Source organism: Crocodylus siamensis, chromosome 7, assembly GCF_052110815.1.
Source record: "Crocodylus siamensis isolate JL-2025a chromosome 7, ASM5211081v1, whole genome shotgun sequence".
Lineage (NCBI taxonomy): Eukaryota > Metazoa > Chordata > Crocodylia > Crocodylidae > Crocodylus > Crocodylus siamensis.
The window spans coordinates 27,385,988-27,406,525 of NC_143401.1; the positions used below are offsets into that span (position 1 = coordinate 27,385,988).

Genomic DNA, 20,538 nt, shown 5'->3' on the forward strand with positions numbered 1-20,538 from the left:
AGTGTGGGGCACAGAGATGGGGCTGCAAGAGCCCAGTGAGGACAAGAGGCTGAGCTGTAGCAAGGCCTCGGGAGAGACAATGTTTAAATACCATCTGCGAGGCTTGGGGTGTGGTAAAGGGGTGGTTTTGGAGCCACACATCTAGCCCATAAAGCTGAGGGTGTCCCAGGAGGCATTCATTTTGAGATGGATCCAAAAAGGGATACACAAACCCATGTGGTTCAGCAGGGTCCAGACAATAAATTCAGGGGCAGCCTCCCTATATTATAATTACCAGTAAGACGTGGCAGGAGAGAAAGGGGGTGCCCGTTGGGCAGGATTGGCACTGTCGAGGAGCCCTAGGGGTATCACGGCCATCCCTGGGGACCCCATCCTGTGACAGGCGCCCAGAACTGGACACAGTACTCCAACTGTGGTCCCACCAGTGCTGAGTACAGCGGGAGTATGACTTCCTTAGTTTTACACAAGATGCATCAGTTGATGTATGCCAGCATGTTATTTGCCCTGCTGACCACTGTCTGACACTGACAGCTCATACTCATGCCATAGTCAATCATTACCCCAGGTCCCTTTTGGGGGGTATCACTAGGGGCCTGTCACCACCAAGCCTGTATGTATGTTGAGGGTTGTTTGCCCCCAAATGGAGATCCTTACATTTTGTTCTGGTCTGCCCAACTCTTGAGCCTGTCCAGGTCTGCCTGTATCTACAACCTATCTTTTGACGTGACCACCATAACTTGGTGTCATCTGTGAACTTGGCCAGCAAGCTTTTCACTCCCCCATCCAAATAACTGATAAAGATGTTGAAAAGCACCGGTCCAAGCATGGACTGCTGTGGGACACCACTGGCCACTTTGCACCAGGATGACACAGATCCATTCATGAGAACTCTCTGGGTCCTACCCTGTAGCCAGTTTCCCACCCACTGAACCGTCGAGCAGCTGAGCCCACAATCTTCAGGTTTTCCCACAAGGATAGCATAAGATACTAGATCAAAAGCCTTTGTAAGTCTAGGTATATAATGTCTACCTTGTCTCCCATGTCCAGGTGGTGAGGAATGAGGTCATAGAAGGAGATTAGTAAAACAAGACCTACCCGCAATGAAGCCATGCTGGCTGTTGTTCAGAATCTTACCTTCCGGAAGCATATTGCATAGATTCTTTAATGAGCTTTTCCAGGATTTTCCCTGGGATAGAGGTTAGGCTGATTGGCCTATAGTTGCCTGAGTCCTCCCTCTTCCCCTTCTTGAAAATGGGCACAATGTTGGCCCTCTTCCAATCCTCAGGGATCTCCCCTGTCCACCATAAATTCTGAAAGAGCTTTGCCAGGGGTTTCACGATGACCTCAGCCAGCTCCATAAGCACTCTCGGATGGAGTCCATCCAGTTCTTCTGACTTATAAATGTCTAGCTTTTCTAGTTGGTATTGCCCCAGCTCAGCATCCACAGTGGGGAGGCTATCATTCCTGGCATGCCCCCTATAAGCCTTATCTTGCTTGTCTTTCCCCTTGGCCTGGTGAAATACTGAAGAAAAGTGGGCATTCAGGAGTTTCCTGAATATTGGTTACCAGCTGTCCCAAGGTGATAAGCAGGGGTCCCACAGTTCCATTTTTTTTCCTTCTACTCGTCCTTGACTCCCGTGGCTAACCTAAACTCAGTCACCACCTTGGCTTTCCTGATCATTTCCCTGTAAGTGCTGGCCACTATTGTATAATCCTCCTTGAGGACCATTCCTAGCTTCCACTGTGCGTAGACCTCTCTTTTCTTTTTTAAAAGAACAGCAATATCCCTATTAAGCCAGGAGGGCTTGCCAGTCCTTCTGCTACCTCTCCTCTTTGAAGGAACAGTTTTCTTTTGTGCTTTGAGGATCGTATTCTTGAGCAACAACCACTCTTCATGCACCCCATAGTTAGTCTATAATGTAGTTTATAGTTGGCCTATAAGGTGCATCTGTACCTTGCCTTTTGCCTGATTTCAAACTAACATGGTTAATTACCCAAGAAAACTGTGATGCTTAAATAAGTGAGCCTCTAGGGTCTCAAGAATAGCAAGGCTAAACAGTAGTTTCAAATACCAAAAAGGATCTTTATCAACAGATGCACCTTGCCTTATTCTCCTTTGGCAATCTATCTAACTAAACAGAAGTGTATAAATAGAAGTGGAAAGACAGACAGAGGCGAAGTCATTTTACAAGGCAAGGTTCCTTTTGTCACAAGTATACAGTATGTGTATAATAAAACGTTTTGACTTTGAAATTTTAAGAAGTCTGTATTTGCAGCTACAGGACCCCTTAAGATCTAAGGAGATTCTGAATTGTGAAGCTAGCATTCAAATCTTTCTGGACACCTCTGTACAGTGGGGATAACTTCCTTTCTCATTCTTTGTCTAAGTGCAGGGCAGGGACTGTCTCAGGGTATATCTGTACAGTGGGGCACCAGTCTAGATTGGGGCGCCTAGTGACTATTGTATGCAAATAATAAAAAATGCATGTCTTACTCAAATGCGCTGTGCTACATGAAACAGGAAATACAGACTACAAGGACTACATACACTTGCATGCCAAGATTTTCATGACATCCTGTCACAGTATTGGCTTTGGAATTCCCATGACATGAACATAATTAGAAATTTCATTAACTGTATAATTCATCATTACCTCTACCTCCGCCCCATCTCTCCAGAGTGCAAACAACAATTCCATATACAATATGCCCTTACGCGTCTCCTATATAAAGGTTTGACCAGACTTGGTCCACGTGATTGTCAGATCCGCCTCTGAGCCAGAACAGCCTCTGAAGGTCAAATAGTTCTGGTGTCTTGTATGGTGGTTGGCTTTCCTGCCTGCTGGTTTCAGAGGAAGAGCTCCTGGGGTGAAGCATCCCTGTTCTTCTGTGTCATGTGCTCAGGCACTGTCCAAAAAAGGTTTTATGAAATAAATTAAGAGGCACTTTTTATACATAATATTCCCTGTAAAACAGTCTTATTGGAATCCCTGCTGTTTATTACATCAGTATGGCAAGTGGCTGACAGCCAGAAGGCTTGAGTCTTCAGTGCACTGTCACAATACAGGCATGCAATTTATACCTGTGGCAAGCAGCATCACAGAAATACAATGTCATTGCTTGTCAACTCAGTGCAAAGGAAATGCTATGGTGACTAAACCTCACAGAAGTTACTTGGACTGTGGTAGCACATAGAAGACCTGGTATACTGAAGCACCAACCTCCTACGTGAGGGTGGTGTTTATTGTGTTTAGCACCTAGCACAGACTTATGATGGAATTTTTGTCACTAGAAAATGGCAGATCATCAAAACTGAAATGTTTGGAAGTAATGTATCATTTTTGACCATGCATTCATCAGCCTGATTCCTAGGTCTGAGATGGGAACTGTTGGCCAGAATAAAAGAAAGCAAGAGAGTACCGAATAGCCATGAGTTTGGCTCCCTGCCTCCCACCATGATTCAGATAAGGTAAATAACCCCTAACAAGGGGTTATTGGCTATCTGAGAGGAGTAGGGAGAGCTGCCCACAATTTATTCATCTGAAGCTGTCCCACATGTATAATTAAATGTTTATTTGGTCCCAGAGAAAGTAAGAGTATGGCCATACAGTGCATGTCAGGGCTGCACTCAGGATTCTCACTTCTGGTGAGAAGCAGGATTTATTAGCCTGTGCAACACCTCACTAAAGCAGCTATATTGCTACACAGTTGTCTTTTGCTTGTGTAAACTCTGATATGCAAACTAGTATGTTCACAGCTGGCTGGAAGTATCTCTGAACAGCACTACATCATGGTTCACAGACTTATCCCACACAGTGGCCCACTCTGTATCCTGAGGTTAGTAATCACCTGTAATGTGGAAGTGGCAGGAAAACAATAGAGCTAACATCTCTGGCTTTGTTGGCATGCTGAGTATTCCAGCACAGCCTTTCTTAGTTTTGTGCTTTTTTGACATACCTTGAAGCAAAGGTGTGTATGTCTTTGCAGTGTTATCAGTGCAAAAAGTACATTTGTTTATGCTTCATTACAAATGCTTCCCACTGGTCTGAATGTCCCCATAATAGGGTGGTCTGCCCCTTTCACAGGCAGGAGGCTTGGGACCAGCTGGTTCTGTTTGAGGCAGAGCTTCTTATAGAACAGGTGTTGGGCATCTGGAGAGAGAAGATTATCAGACCTAGCCAAGAAAGAGGTTAGGTGATTGCCTAAGAAGCACCTGATTCCTATAAAAGCTGAAAGAGCTGAGTGATGGGGAAGGTTATAGGAAACAGCTTGGTGCCTGTGGGAAGCCCTGGGGCAGGGGGATCTTGAGGGAAATGGCTGGGGAAGAGCTGCTGCTATGGGAAGGAAGGCTCTGGCAAGAAAGCCCCTCAGGAAACAGATGGGTCATTATTGGATTTATGATGATCTGTATTTTTGGTGGGAAAGGGAGGAGGGGTTGCTTTGCTGAAGCTTGGTGGTGTCCCTAGTAAATAAAACACTGAGGAAAGGCTCTGTGCAGTCTCTGGATGTGATGATAACCCTTTCCTGAGCTGAGGAAACAGGCTGGCCCTCTGGCTTCATTTAGCTGGGAGCCTGTCCTGCAAAATTAATTTGATCACACTTCTACAATGCATGCCAAATCAATGACAAGAGAAACTATTAGTAGTCAACCATGTTTAGATTGGAGTTCTGTATCTACCAATAGGATTCAATATTTTTGTTTTTTTTCCTTGAATGCCTTTGATATATCTCAAATAACTTTAACTTTCCAGATGAGGATGTATTCTTGGTTAGTTGTGCCCCCCACCAATCAACCCAGCAGTGCTGCTGACAAGTTAAGTTCAAATCCCAGAGCATATACATCTAATGCCTTTGGGCATGTAGTGAAGGCACAGACTTACCGCAGAAATACTTTTATTTGGCCACTGCAAAAATCATTCATTTCTATTATTCAAAGTAAACTTAGGAAAAATGTTCCTGCTTGGTTCAAAAGCTATTCGGAGCTGGAACAAGGTCTTTCTCTGTGTTTGAAAAGCTGCTGGCATGTTGTGGGTACTACAGTGACCCCAATAAAATGGGACTGTCTAGAAAAGGAGAACGCAAGTAGAGATGGTATTAGCAAGCTCTTACCAGGCATAGAACAGACAGCAATCACAAATGGATACAGGTCACCAAACCTGTGTGTGGCCCTTCAACTAGCTGAATCTTACTTACCTCTTAAATATATATGAGTGGTCTGCGTCCTTTATCAAAGGCTTTGCTAATGCTGGCATACTTTTTCATGGCATTAAAATCTAATTAATTAAAGATTCTTGCAATTCTTTCTCCAAAAGACACCGAATATTTGCCAGAGGAGTCATGACATTCTGATGAAACTTTCCTCGAGTACAGGGAAATTTCGATTTAGGATTCTGATTTACATACATTAAAGAGGCAAACTAAACTCTTCTGAAATATGACAGTGTTCTGCATTTTTTTTCTACATAGCTCCTTATATCTCATTTATCATCAGACAGGCTGAACATACTTGAGTCTTTGTTTCTGATTCACTCACATTTTTATACAATTCCAAGTTGACACCGTGCCCTGGCAGCAGGGGATTATAGGTATTTAGAATAAGTGAAAAATAGCAGGAAAAATATTAGGCAAAAAGACCATTTTTTATCTGTGGAAAATGATGCAAAAATACAGCAGGCTCATATAAGAGGCTATGGGTAGACCTAGAACTTTGAAAAGAGGGGTACAGAGGGTGAGGTGCGTTATCACCAGGGATCCTAATTTTCTGTGATAAAAAAACCCCCCAAATTCTCTGATAAATATACATTAAAATCCATGGCTTTTTTGCAGTGAACTCCCCTCCCCCCCACCTACCCCAATGATGCTGATTGGCCAAGAGGCTCTGGTGGCAGCCCTACCCCTCACTGCTAATTGGCTGAGAGGGCTGCTGTTCATGCAACCCCACCCCTCACTGCTGATTGATGGAGAAAGGCAGGGCACAGCTGCACAACGGTCACCCCCCTCCTCCCCGTTGGCCAATCAGCAGCAGAGTGAGGAGGGGGCATGTTGCAGGGCACTGGTAGTGCCTGCCACTTTAAAGACTGGGCCAGGGAAGGACAGGTACCTGATGAGGGTGGCCATTTTAAACCTCAGCTTCCTGAGTTGAGGGCAGTGCATGATCAGCCATCAGAGAAGAAACATCTCTGCTGAACTCTACTAGGAACACCTTAGAAGTAAGGATGAGGCTATGGGGATGGCTTAGAGGCTTCATTGGTCCTGAGCATGACCTAAAACTGCACCCTACAGGGTAGGAAGGCCTGGTGGGGATGCTGGTAGTGTGGCAGCCCCTAGATAAATGCCAGGAGTGAGCACCTCCCCAGTGTAAGGTGGGCTGAGGCTCCTTAACCTCAGCCCCCTCAGGTGGGTTATTTAATGCAGGGAGAGCCAAGTAAGCTTCTGGAAGTGCCTGAGCTTGCTAAGGTGAGTGATCCTGTGGGGTCAGGCACACTTTATGAAGCACCTGAGCAAGGGATGGGGGACCCCCAATCCCTGAAAGCCAGGCAAACAGCTTAGACCTGACCCAAGGTACCCAACTGGTCCATGCTGGGGCCAGGACCCAGAGGGGTTCAAAAGGGCCATGGGCCCACCACAAGGGATGCCCACAGAGCAAAGAAGCTCAAAGTCCTGACTGGCCTGAGATGGGGCCAGGGCCAAAGGGGGAACCAAAGGTCTCAGAGTGGGGAACACGGCTGATGGGTGAAGGGAATGCCTGAGTTTAGCTGCCTGGGATGCCATCTGTGAGGCTTGGGCTGCAGTGTAAGGGTGGAATGGAGCTGTGGGTACCCCCTAAACATCAGGGTTCAAAATGAGCAGTGTCCTGCTGAATTGACACCTCAATACTATTATATCAAGGCATGGCAGGAAAGTGAGGTGGGCAGCTGGCCCAGGGACAGGGGGCAGGCCAGTGCTTGCACTAGGTGCAAAAGCTTACCGTTGTCACAGGGAAGCTCCCATCTTGGCTGCTTTCCTATGTGCTTGCTTTCAGTAAGTTAACTTCCCGTTCTCCCCAGCAATTCTAAAGATTCTCTGGAAAAACTCAAATTCTGAATTTTCTATACTTTTTTCCATGGCAAATGGTGTAGCATGAGGCTTGGAGCTCCTGCTACTTCAAGAGCAGATTGGCTGTGGCTGAGGCAGGCTGCAGGTGCAGCAGGATGGCAATTGGGGACCATGCCTGAGAAGCAGCTTGCAGGTGTAGCCATTGCTGATTGTGGAATTGTCAGACCCAGGAGGAGTGTGGGCCTTAGACCAGATATAAGCCCAGGACCCGAGTTGAGCCAGCATTAAGATCCTGGAGGCTGCTGAGGAAACGTCTCTGAGCAGGATGACTGCAGCTCCAGAGTGCCAACATGGAGTGTATAACTTGTGGCAGTCTGAAGGTTTGGGAAGGGACTAAGTGGGGAGAGAAGCTCCCTAGGAGGCTGGTTAGGGGCTAGAAGCCCAGAGAGGGGCTAAGAGCCAGACTGGAGAGTTCTTGAGCCCAGGGAGGGACCATGTGTGGGACCATGGGGTCCAAGAGCCCAGAGAGGGGCTAAGAGTGAGACCAGAGGCCTGGAAGGGGGCAAAATGTGTGACCCTAGGCCAGAGGGCTACACCCAGGATTGTCTGAGAGGGGCAAAGTGCCTGGGAGGAGCAGGTCACAGTGGGGATGGGACCCAGGGAGGAGCTGAGAATGAGAACAGATGTCCAAAAGGAAGGTGACTCCAGGCTGGATGGCTGCACCTGGGAGTAGCCAAGAGACACGAAGTGCCCAGGAGGAGCAGGTCACACTAGAAGTTGGTCCCAAAGCTTGAGGAGGGGCAGAGAATAGGACCAGGGGTTCCACAAGCCCAGGGAGAGGCTGAGTGGCAACACCTAAGAGCAGGAACTAGAGGTCTGTGAGACAAGGGAGGGGCTGAGTATTAACATCTGGAGTGGGATCAGTGCATAGGCAAAGTGCCTGGGTGGGGAGTTCAGGCAGAAATGCTGTTCTTGGGAGTAGCCAGGAGAGATGAAATGCCTGGGTGGAGAAGGCAGGCCTAGAAATTATACCCTGGAGTAGTGAGGTAGGCAAAGCACATAAGCAGCCCAGTCACAGAGAATGAGTCCATGACACCCAGGAGTAGTCAAGAGAGATTAGGTGCCTGGGCGGGGCAACTTGGCCCTAGGGACTGAGGCGTTAGTCCTGGGTAAAAACTAAAACTGCACCCTCTTGGGACTGGCTAATATGGTGGGGCTGTCTGTGGCAGGGTAGCCTCTACAAAATACCACACCTTACCACCCAGGGAAAGGTGAGTATGGGGTGCCTGAAAACCTCAGCTCTCAATGCTTTGTGGGTTACTGTTTGGTGGGGAAAGGCTAGGGGAGCACACCCCAACAGAAAAGCACTTGGAGGGGACCAAAGGATCCATGAGTCCAGAGAGGTGCAAGGTGTGTGGCCAGTGATCTGAGAGCCAAGGGGAGGTGGGGTAAAGATGGGACTAGAGGTTCCATGAGCCCAAAGAGGGGCTGCGTGTGTGACCAGTGGGGTCCAGGAGCCTGGAGAGGGGCAGAGTCTGAGACTAGAGCCCAGAGAAGGCCTAAGGATGGGACCAGAGGGTTCACGAGCCCAGACAGGGGCCTCATGTGTGACCAGTGATCCAAGAGCTGAGAGAGAAGGGCTAAGGATGGGACCAAAGTGTCCACAAGCCTAGAAAGCAGCCAAGTGTTGGGCCAGCGGGGTCCAGGAGCCCAGAGAGGGTTGGAGTGTGAAGACCAAGGGGCTGAGTGAGGGACCAAGGGTCTGAGAGCCCAAGGGGACTTGGTGTGATAGCCCAGAGTGGGGCTGAGAGTATAGAGAGAACGCAAGAGAGTTATGACACTTGTGAGACATGGAGTAAGGGCAGGATGGAGGCACACAATCAGCCCATAAGGCAGTGGCCACAGACACCTTGTGGTCATTAGAGTGGGAGCAGATTAGGAAGCCCTGGGGCAGCCTCCCTCATATAAAGCAAATGCATCAAAGCATGGCAGGTGAATGAAGGGGTAACTGCCCACAGAGACCAGAGTGGGTAAGGGCTGAAGGGACTCTGGGGGCCACCCCTGGAGGTGATCCTATTACATATGGATTTCTAGGATCCCTGATCATCACTGTTGCAGAGCACTAAGGTGTGCCTGCTCCTTTAAGGGCAGAAGCAGCCTAGCTAAAGAGCACTGGGAGCTAGGCAAAGCTCCACAGCTACAGAGTGGTGCCTGCCTGCCTTGGCAGCAAGCTAATGAGGGAATTAGTTGGCACTTGCACCCAGTCAGCTGACTGGAAGGAGGCAGGGTCCTGGGCACATATAAGCCGCAGGGCTGACTGGGGTTAGTTCTCTGGCAGGCACCAGGGAAAGGAGCTCCTGTAGGAAAAATCTACTCAGATGTTTTGGCAGCCTGATCTGCTGCTTGTATGACTAATGGGGCTCCAGAACCTCATAAGGTACCCAGGGCTAGGAAGCACTCAATGCTCTGTCTTAAAGAGACAGAGTGTAGCCTGCCTTGTTGTTGTTATTATGTTATAGCCGAAGGGCTCATATTTATGTTGTCATCTGTACTGGTGGACTGGGATGAGGCTATAGAGGAGGAGGAGGAGGCCTCATTGGGGCACACTATTGTGTAGAGCCCCAGTACCAGCAAGGGTGTAAGGACAGAGAGTGTAGAGACCAGTAACCACAGAAAGCTGAGTCAGGCCAAGTGATTATTAGGGAGACAATATTGATATACCACCTGTGAGACATGGGGTATGGTAAAGGGGAGGTTCTGGTGCCACGCATTTAGCGCATAAGGCTTGAGGTGTTCTGCGAGTCACCAACTTAGAGTGGTACCCAGCAAGAGGTCCAAGGGTTTAGTGGGGTCCAACAGAACCATGACCTCACAGAAACTCATGGGCAGCCTCTCTATTTATTATTTATACCAATAAGACATGGCAGACAAGAAAAGGAGGTGCCCACAGGGCAGAATTGATATGGCCACGGAGCCCTAGGGGCATCATGGCCATCCCTAGGGACCCTGAGCCATGACAATTGCACATAAAACAACGCATATTTTTTCTCCAGATAAAAATTAACTAGAAACTTTACTAATATGCTAGGGACCTAACCCTTTATTATTCAATTTAAGATTGAAGCAAAAACAAATACAGCCTAATTAGAATGAGTTAAAAAAATCTGCAGGGCTGTGTAACAGATGTGTCAAGGGCAGCTAACAGCAGAATTTCAGAACAAAAAATAGCTTGATTGGTGGAACATCAAGACCAATAACAAGGAGAGGGTCAAATACCTGTGGAATGAAGACTTTAGAAGGGATCAAGAAGATTATGATGAGTCAATGAAGACAGCTGACTCCCTCAGCAAGGCCTGACTAGAAATGCTGCTGCCACTGCTAGTTAGTTGGTTTTAAACTTTGGGTGGAGCAGGAATCAAAGTGCGGTGCAAGTGCACCCTAGCTGGATGTCAGTCATAATAAGGCAGCTCCATGCCCTGTGCAGCAAGGGGGCACAGTGCAGTACCAGCTGCTGTACATTTGTTTCCACCTCCCCCTGCCTTCCCCTGTTATACTACTGCTCCATATAACTTTCTGTGTGAGACTTTAGCCCAATTTTTAATATCTTGCCTTGATAATCTTTGAACCAGGAACTTCAAACAGGAGCTTTTACTGGGGGTGACTATTTAATATGCAAAATAAGGGAAAAAACTCAATATGGCAGGCAGGAAAGCAGCTAACTTTCATGAAGCTGGAATCAGTTGATTTTTACAAAAATTAGTTGAAGGAATATTCAAAAGTGTGTGTGCGCACACATACACCTGTGTCTGAAAGTGGGGGAACAAAGATATATAGTAAAGGAATTATTTTGTTTCCAACAAAGATTACCATTTAGAGCTACATAAAGGAAGACATTTTTTGTCCCAACAAGAGGTTCTATTTTTCCTACAAAACTCAAGAATTTTGCTACCTACTCCTTGAGTGCTTTTTATTAGCACCTTATTAATGACTATTTGCACTTACACAGCTACAGAGCACTAGCAACAGTAAATAGAAGCAAGAAGAGGAAATTCAAAAAAAGAGAATGTAGGTTAAATATCAAGAGAAACTCCCTAGTGGGACAGGAGCTGCTGCATTAGACTGTAGAATTTTCTTCCAACAGAAGTGAATGAATCTCAGGCACGACATAGGTAGTTAAAAGTAGATTGACTATGCTACTGAAACCTGTCCTGCAGAGGCATTAAAGACAAATGGGGTTGTAATTTTATTTTGGATAGTTGTTGTTGTTTTTAAATCTGTTCTGTATCATTTGGGACCTTTGTTACTATAAACTTTGTTATAGTTTGTTACATTTTCCTCCCCACTTCGTCCTCACTATTACAACTTCTGCCATAGCTGTTGCTCAGTGCTTGACCTTAAGAGATTTTTCTGCACCTTCCAGAATTGAGTGATCAGCACAGGACTCTGTGTAACTGACCAAGGGACTTCTTCACCTTTTTGCAGTCTGCACTGAATTCATCAACAAAGCTCCCTTTCATACTCCTGGTCTGTTCCCAGGAAGCAACAACATCATTTGCTGCAAATGACTAACTGGGGAAACAAGTCCTCAGCTCGGCGTGGAGTGTAACTCCTCCTTACCACTCCACTCTATTTGTGCTGGGTTGGCATCAATATGAGTTCATTTGTGGGGCCTTCAGGGTAAACTTGGAAATAATTATAGAAGATGATTGGACTAATGAGGAAAATAATATGAAATATTTAATTGAAGACTTGGGAATTTTTCTTTTTTTTTTTTTCTTTTTAAAGATGCTGCAGCACTGAACTGCAAAGCTAGCAGAAGTGCTGCTACTGATTGAATTTCTGTAGCCTCCCCTCCCTAGGATTTTTAATTGAAACTGGTCCATTTGGAAATAGTCAGCAATTGTAAGATGACATGATCCCTTGTAATTAGAAAATCAGTTCTGCAGAGAAAAATGTGGCTTGTTAGTTTTACAAGGCCTCTAACATTTTTTGCACAGACCTAGCCCATTTAAATCAGGATTATTTTTACCTCCAAAACTAGGTTGTAGGCTGGGAACATTTCAGGAGTGTCTCTCTGGATGGATTTTTTAATGAAATTCTGCCTTTAGGAATAGTTTAAGGCTAGGTGGAAATATTAAATGCAACCTAGATGGATTGCTTTTCCAGTTTCACAAAGAGGGAACAGACTTAACTATATATCTGTAGATATAGATACAGATATAAAATGTGAGTACATATACATATATAGGTTACTAAGCAGGAGTTTACAAATTCAGGGTGCTATGACGGCATCCTGACTTGCCATTCTCTGCTTGGCGCGCTGTCTGTCTCCTGAGGGGTCAGACATCCCTTTCCAGTCACTGTGGTACTTTAGGTCTTCAGGGGTTTGTGGAGAGGAGATGGTGCCTCTGATTTTATTACAGACTGAAAATGAATCAGGGTCGATTACTTGCTGAGTGGGAAAGTACCAAATTAGAAAATCGTGCTCTGTTTCATTTCTCAAAAGCCCACTGCAACTGAATGAGTCACCCCAGCCCTTGTTTATACAAGTACTTTGTCTGTCTCAAGTATTTATGTGGCAACTGTTGATCTTCCTGAATCATGGGGTATGCATGAGGGTCACCCAGACCTTCAATGCATGTGCCTGGGCAGGAATTCATGGAGGAATGGAGGCTGCCTAGACCTGCCATTCTCCCTTTATACCACTGAGACACAATGCACAGACCAGACAGTCCAGACATTTAGTGCCCCCATGGCTGTAGTTGTATAAGTGTTCAGGAATTGAACCCAGGTCTCCTGTGTGGTACATGAGGATTTCACCACTGAACCACAGGGGAGGCCCAATATGTATATGATTTCCCCCTTTAATGTAATGCTTGTGCACCTCATAATTTTACTAGAGTAGGGAAAAGTTTCTGGGTCAATTTTTTTTTTTCACCAAAAAATGCTGATGATGTTCAATTGAAATCTTTGGGGGCACTCTGTGGTGAATGTGCTGAATTGTTTGAATTTAAAGAGAGAGCTCCATACAGTTCTGAAAAACCTGAAACAATTTGAAACGTTCAGAACCAAAACATGTCGACCTGGTACTGGCTACTGGGGATAACCTAATCGGCGACCTAGTGATCGATGGGAAGCTGGGTGACAGCGACCACGAGTTGATCACCTTCACCATCTGCCGTAAAGCTGGCAAGTCAGTCAGCAACACAGAAGTCCTTGACTTCAGGAAAGCCGACTTTGACAAGCTCAGGAGGCTTGTCAGTGAGGCCCTAAACAACCAAGACCCTAGGGAGAGGGGAGTTTAAGAAGAGCAGTTGCTCCTTAAGGGAGCGATCCTCAATGCACAAGCTAAGTCTATTCCATCTCTGAGGAAAGGCAGCAAGAGGCCACAGCAGCCCCCCTGGCTCTCCAGGGACCTAGCAGACCTCCTGAGGCTATAAAAAGAAAGGCCAACAAAGGATGGAGGATGGGATTCACCTCCAAGGAGGATTATTCTGCACTGGTCTGGTCTTGAGGGAGCAAACCAGGAAAGCCAAGGCTGCAACTGAACTCCAACTAGCTTCGAGCATCAAGGACAAAAAAAAGTCCTTTTTCAGATATGTGGGGAGCCGGAGGAAAAGCAAGGGCAACATTGGACCTCTGCTGAACCAGATGGGGCAACTGACACCCCAGAAAAAGCGAACCTATTAAATGGGTACTTTGCGTTGGTCTTTCATCAGTCCCATGGGATGTGCATGCCCGCTATGGGACAGGGAGGTCCGGGTGAAGGAGATCCTCTGCCCTCCATTAATGCTGACCTTGTGAAGGAACACCTTGAGAAGCTGGATACCTTCAAGTCAGCCGGCCCTGACAATCTACACCCCAGGGTACTCAAGGAGCTGGCGAGCATCATAGCCCAGCCTCTGGCACAGATCTTTGAAAACTCTTGGTGCTCTGGTGTAGTGCCCGAAGACTGGAAGAAGGCCAATGTGGTGCCTATCTTCAAGAAAGGGAGGAAAGTGGATCTGGCTAACTATAGGCATATCAACCTGACTTCTATCCCGGGGAAGGTCTTAGAAAAGTTTATAGTTTCATAGTTTCTAGGGTCGGAAGGGACCTGTGTAGATCATCTAGTCCAACCCCCCGCCATGGCAGGAAAGAGTACTGGGGTCAAACGACCCCAGCAAGGTGTACAACTAGCCTCCTCTTAAAGACCCCCAGGGTAGGAGCCAGCACCACTTCTCTGGGAAGCTGGTTGCAAATCCTAGCTGCCCTAACTGTAAAGTAGCTCCTCCTGATGTCTAGCCTGTATCTACCCTCTGCCAGCTTGTGACCGTTATTCCTGGTCACTCCTGGTAGTGCTCGGGGAACAGGGACTTCCCCAGTACCTGCTGATCCCCCCTGACTAGTTTGTAACAGGCCACTAGATCCCCCCTCAGCCTTCTCTTCTGGAGGCTGAACAGGTTCAGGTCCCGTAGCTACTCCTCATAAGGCCTGCCCTGCTGCCCCCCGATCATGCGAGTGGCCCTCCTCTGGACCCTCTCCATGTTGTCCACATCCCTCTTGAAGTGTGGTGCCCAAAACTGAAGTACTCCAGCTGCAGCTTGACCAGTGCTGCATAGAGGGGGAGAATCACCTCCTTGGACCTGCTTGAGATGCATCTGTGGATGCATGACAAGGTATGGTTGGCCTTCCTGACTGCGTCCCCACACTGCTGACCCATGTTCATCTTGGAGTCAATGATGACTCCAAGATCCTTTTCTGCCTCTGTACTGACAAGAAGGGAGTTCCCCAGCCTGTAGGTATGGTGCTGGTTGTTCTTCCCCAGGTGCATCACTTCGCACTTGTTGGTGTTGAATCCCATCCTATTCTCATCCGCCCAGCCTTGTAACCTGTCTAGGTCTGATTGCAGCCTATTCTTCCCTTCTAGCAAGCCCACATCCCACCCACATCTTAGTGTCATCAGCACATTTGAACAGGGTGCTTTTTACCCCCTCGTCCAAGTCACTGATGAAGATGTTGAACAGTGCGGACCCGAGGACTGAGCCCTGCGGAATCCCACTGCCCACATCCCTCCAGGTCAAAAATGACCATCCACTACCACTCTCTGGGTGCGGCCCTCCAGCCAGTTGGCGACCCAATTGACTGTGTGGGTGCTGACACCACAGTCCCCCAGTTTCTTAATGAGAACAGAGTGAAAGACAGTGTTGAAGGCCTTCCAAAAGTCCAGGAAGACTATGTCCACTGCTATCCTTGCATCTAATGATTTGGTGATCTGATCATAGAAGGCTACCAGGTTGGTCTGACAGGACCTGCCTCTAATGAACCCGTGTTGGTTGTCCCTAAGCATGATCACCCCTGCTGGCCCCTCGTGGACACGTCCCAGAATAATTTTCTCAAAAAGCTTGCCCAGGATCGAGGTAAGACTTACTAGCCTATAGTTGCCTGGGTCCTCCTTCCTCCCATTTTTGAAAATGGGAACCACATTGGCCCTCTTCCTGTCCTCTGGCACCACACGAGAGCACCACAAGTGCTCGTAAAGCCGTGCCAGTGTCCTGCAATGACCTCAGCCAATTCCCTCAGTACTCTAGGGTGGAGATAGTCCGGACCAGCTGACTTGAATACATCCAGTCCCTCCAAAAGTTCCCCAACTAGTTCCTCACTAACCCTTGGCCTAGGTGTGCCTCCCTTGGGGCCTGAGGGGACCCGAGCTGGGGGGTGACTGTTCTGGTCCCTGCTTAGGAAAATGGAGACAAAGAAATCATTAAATATGTTGGCTTTGTCGTCTGATGTGACGGCCAAATTTCCTAATGTTTCCTGCAGGGGCCCCACATTACCCGGAACCTTCTTTTTACCCCCTATGTATTTAAAAAAGGACTTTTTATTGTCCTGAATCTGGGAAGCTAGTCCCAGTTCCATCTCTGCCTTGGCCTTCCTGACTGCCCCTCTATACCCGCAAGCAACTGCAGTATAGTCATCCCTGGTGATGGCCCCTCCTTTCCATTGGGTGTATGCCTCCCTTTTAGCTAGGAGACATTCCTGGATGCTTCTGGTGAGCCATGGGGGCTTGTGTGCTCTCCTGCTCCCTTCAATCCGTGTTGGGATTACCTCCCTTTGGGCTTATTAAAGAGGCCATCCTTAATGGACTGGCCGACGCCAACATGCTAAGGGATAGGCAGCATGGGCTTGTTGCAGGTAGGTCTTGCTTGACCAATCTCATTTCCTTCTATGACCTATCACCTGAACAAGGGAGAAGAGATTTGATGTCATATATCTTGACTTCAAAAAAGCCTTTGATCTGGTATCCCATGATCACCTCTTGGCAAAACTGGCCAATTGTGGCCTTGGGTCCACCACGATCTGCTGGCTGGGAAACTGGCTCCATGATCGGACCCACAGGGTAGTAATTGATGGAAGTCACTCATCATGGTGTCCTGTGACCAGTGGGGTCCCCCAAGGCTCTGTCCTTGGACCCATATTGTTCCACATCTTCATTAATGATGTGGACATTGGAGTCAGGAGCAGATTGGCCAAGTTCACTGATGACACCAAATTTTGGGGCAAAGAATTCATGCCAGAAGACAGGCAGGTGATCCAGACTGACCTGGACAGGCTCAGCAAATGGGCGGATGAGAACCTGATGGTGTTTAACACCGAAAAATGCAAGGTTCTCCACCATGGGCAAAAAAACCTGCAGCATCCTTATGGGCTTGGCAGTGCTACGCTGGCTAGCACTACGAAAGAAAGAGACTTGGGGGTCATGATTGACCACAAGATGAACATGAGCCTGCAATGTGATGCTGTGGCTAGTAAAGTGACCAAAATTCTGGCTTGCATCCATAGATGCTTCTCAAGCAAATCCTGGGACGTCATCCTCCCCTTGTACTCGGCCTTGGTGAGGCCACAGCTGGAGTACTGTGTCCAGTCTTGGGCTCCGCAATTCAAAAAAGGATGTGGAGAAGCTCGAGAGAGTCTAGAGAAGAGCCATGCGCATGATCACAGGTCAGGAAAGCAGAACTTATGATGACAGGCTGAGAGCCATGGGGCTCTTTAGCTTGGAAAAGGGCAGGCTCAGGGGTGATTTGATGGCCACCTATAAGTTTATCGGGGGTGACCACCCGTATCTGGGGGAACGTTTGTTCACCAGAGCACCCCAAGGGATGACTAGGTCGAACGGTCACAAACTACTGCGAAACCGTTTCAGGCTGGATATAAGGAAGAATTTCTTTACTGTCCGTGTCCTCAAGGTCTGGAACAGCCTGCCATTGGAGGTGGTTCAAGCACCTACATTGAACACCTTCAGGAGCAAATTGGATGCTTATCTTGCTGGGATCCTATGACCCCATCTGACTTCTGCCCTTTGGGCAGGGTCTGGACTCAGTGATCTTCTGAGGTCCCTTCCAGCCCTTATGTCTATGAAATCTAAGTCAGTTTTGTAGTCAAAATGACATTGTTTCAAATTTTCACTTGTTTTTATTAAAATATATAAAGATTCAAAAAATCTTGGACACAAAATTAAATGTTTCACTTCAGATGGGGAAAAAAGAAGCATTTTGTTTAAATCCAAAATGAATGTTTGTACTACAAACAACCTAAAAAAACTCTTATAATATTGACAATACTGCTGTAAATAGGGAAGTGTTATCCATCAATTACAGATCTTCTCTCTATACCTCAGTCCTCTGAATGATTTGCTCAAGGACACTGAAGAGCTCAGTGGCAGAACAGTGTCTCCCAGGTCCCAAATGAATTCCTGAACTGGATCATCTTTATTCTTTCCTTTTAGTAGCATTTTCCCTGCTAGTACAGCTTCACTAATGATGATTCATAGTGTCAACAAAGCATAGGCATGTTTAGATAACAAGGTCTTAAATAAGAGTTTACAATACCAGTACAAAATGGGATTATCCCACAAGGAAATTAGTAAGAAGGCAGGATAGAGATGTACCTTGTGAATGTGCCCCACCTGATGAAGTGAGTTTGGGCTTATGAAAGTTTATGCATCTCTGATTTTGTTAGTCTCTAAGGTATATCTCTACCCTGCCCTCTGCTTGACTTTAGACTAACACAGCTAACTACCTCTCTTCCCAAGAAAACTGTGACGTTTAAAAATGTGCTGGTCTCAAAGTTAGCAAGGCCAAACAGTAGTTTCAAAATGTAGTTTTATACTGAAAACAGAAGATTAAAACAGCAATACCATGTATGAGATTACAGCATAATAAACATGTCATTTTGGTTTCTGCACTTGAATGTCTGTCTGCTTCATTTTTTATTTCCTTCTTTTTCTATACGAGTATCACTTCACTCTGCCCTTGTCTTCTAAACTCCCTGCTCTTTTCTGTCAGGTAACACTTCCCACAGCCCTTTGTCTTTTTATGGAAGAATCCAGACAGAGAAAGAAATATGGCTCACAAGGAAACGATCATGTAAGTGGAATTAGTCTTTGAGATACTGTACCCTGAAATTTGATCTCTTTTTTTTCTAAGAGGACCCAATCTGTTTCTCTCAATTTTGGCCAAAATCCAGAGCTCAGGAAATCCAGATTCTCTTGAGGCAGGACTGAGATCCTTGTGTGCAGAAACAGGCACATTTAAAAGAAATAGCAAAGTTAAAGCAGCCAGATGGGAACCTAGCAGGCGACTGAGAGGGGAACTCTGTGTTTTCCTTGCAAGCCTACAGGGACTTGTTTGCAGGAATTAGAATCTCTCACCAGCAGTTCACTGCAGTTCTAATACCAAGCAGTATTGAAAGTGAGAAGCAGGTTATGGCTGATGGTTAAATGAGGCACCTACAGGGATTTTGAAATTAGATCCTGCACTCATCTCTATACAACCTATGCACATGGCAGAGCAATATTGCTTTCTCGGCTCACTGCATCATATTTTATTGCCTTTTATTTTGTCTACACTCAAACAAACAACAGGGACTGTAGAAGTTCATTGTACTTGCTGAACATTTAGGGCCTGATGCTACTTTCTGTTGCACCAGCATATGTACTCCTGATTTGCAGCAGATAAACAGAATTGTCCCTCAGATTCTGAGGCTAGGTACAGACATTCAAAAGACTTGAGGCAGATTTGATTTAAGTTGCATGGTTTTCTATAAGTGGTGTAATTTAGATCAGTAGTGAACAAAGCACACACCCTTTGGTGGGGGAGTGCAAATCTTAGACTGGGTTCCACTTCCTTTTTAAACCAGCCTATGTATACCAAGCTTCTGTTATGTTATAGGTATAGACTGGCTTCTGATGATTTATACCGGTAAAAGTATAATGTCTGTACCTGGTCTGAGAATCTGTTTGATGCAGTGCTATGCTGATGTCATTTTAAATATTCTGGAGCGAAGAGAAAAGTAGTATGTATAATTAAAGCTCTGTGTGTGTGTGTGTGTGTGTGTGCATGCACATGCATCCTTTAAGGGGAATTTGGAAAAGGTGCTAAACAGATGCCTCTGGAAAATACAGCAGCCCCTGTTTTAATCACAAAATGGGGAGCAGCACTGCAAGTTTTCTCTAATAACACATGAATCAGTTATCCTACATCCAGCATTAGAGGGAACACTATACTGGGTTGGAAGATATTGAGCTAAGGCTTTGGACAGACATAACATTTTAAGCTTTACAAATGCCTTTAAAGAGCTCCAAACAGCAGGTGTACAGAGGTTCATGGCTGAAGCACTTAAAAAATAATCCTCCAAAAAATTATGAATGTGTCTGAAGCACTTATTTCTGGTGTGGTCCCTGGAACATCTGTATGCTTTAGGCAGCACAACAAGAGTGTTGCTCAGTCACCTCTCCTTCCTACACCCAGTGAGGATAAAGGGATAGGACAGACAGCACATGAAAGCTCTCTTTTGTGCTCAGCTGTCCTCAGAAATCTCTGGAGGCCAAGAGCCATGCAAAGAATCTTTCTCTCCAGTCCCTGGGCTAGAGAGCAAGAATTCTTGAATGCCTCTCCACTTCTGGTCTCCTGGTTTTGGCAGGGCAGCACTCAGCTGTTCTCAGCAATCTCCAGAGCTTGGGAGACATGCAAGGAATCCTTCTCTTCATTTCCAGGGCTAGAGAGAGTGATTTCTGGCATATGAAACCAGAAACAGAGTGCACAGGAAAACACTCATTAGCTGCCTGCCCCACTTTTGTTGTGCCATTCCAGTGCCAGTGGGGCAATACATTTTCACAAGGGAGGAAGAGACTTAAGAGCAACATTCTGCCTCTTATTGAGGCCAATGGGAGTTTTGGTATTGACTTCAGTGGGGCCAAGCCTTCACCCGTGGAATCTGAGCATCTCTTACGTAGCAGTGCAGAAATAGTCTAACATTCACCTTTTCCCATTGGCGAATAATATTTGTCAGTGAGTACATTGATACCTGCTCTGTAGGGCTGTACAAAGATTCAGAGTGGGATTCAGATTCAGAAAGGATTTGGATGATTCAGAGGCCGAATCTACAAATCTAAATTGAATTGTTAGAAGCTTTAGGAAGATTCAGCCACAGGGTATAATGGGGAAAGTAATGAAATATCTATAA

At 46.4% G+C, this 20,538-nt stretch overlaps 1 protein-coding gene and 1 long non-coding RNA gene across 4 annotated transcripts in view; one reads left to right on the forward strand and one right to left on the reverse strand.

Moving 5' to 3' along the window:
* The window catches only part of LOC149859633 (uncharacterized), a 125,385-nt gene that overhangs the window by 68,493 nt on the left and 36,354 nt on the right, over positions 1-20,538 (forward strand). The window contains exon 4 of the long non-coding RNA XR_016443430.1: positions 18,360-18,440. This is a non-coding gene — a long non-coding RNA (uncharacterized LOC149859633). The remainder of the gene's footprint in view (positions 1-18,359; positions 18,441-20,538) is intronic.
* The window catches only part of LOC149859635 (dual specificity protein phosphatase 13B-like), a 43,512-nt gene that overhangs the window by 3,466 nt on the left and 19,508 nt on the right, over positions 1-20,538 (reverse strand). For 2 of the 3 annotated variants that reach the window (XM_090056631.1, XM_090056632.1), the window contains one exon: positions 2,717-2,907. In XM_090056631.1, the coding sequence (XP_089912757.1) occupies positions 2,717-2,877 (161 nt within the window). In that variant the 5' untranslated portion in view covers positions 2,878-2,907. Of the gene's footprint in view, positions 1-2,716; positions 2,908-3,957; positions 4,152-20,538 lie in introns of all 3 variants that reach the window. The other variant, XM_090056633.1, reaches the window with a different exon arrangement.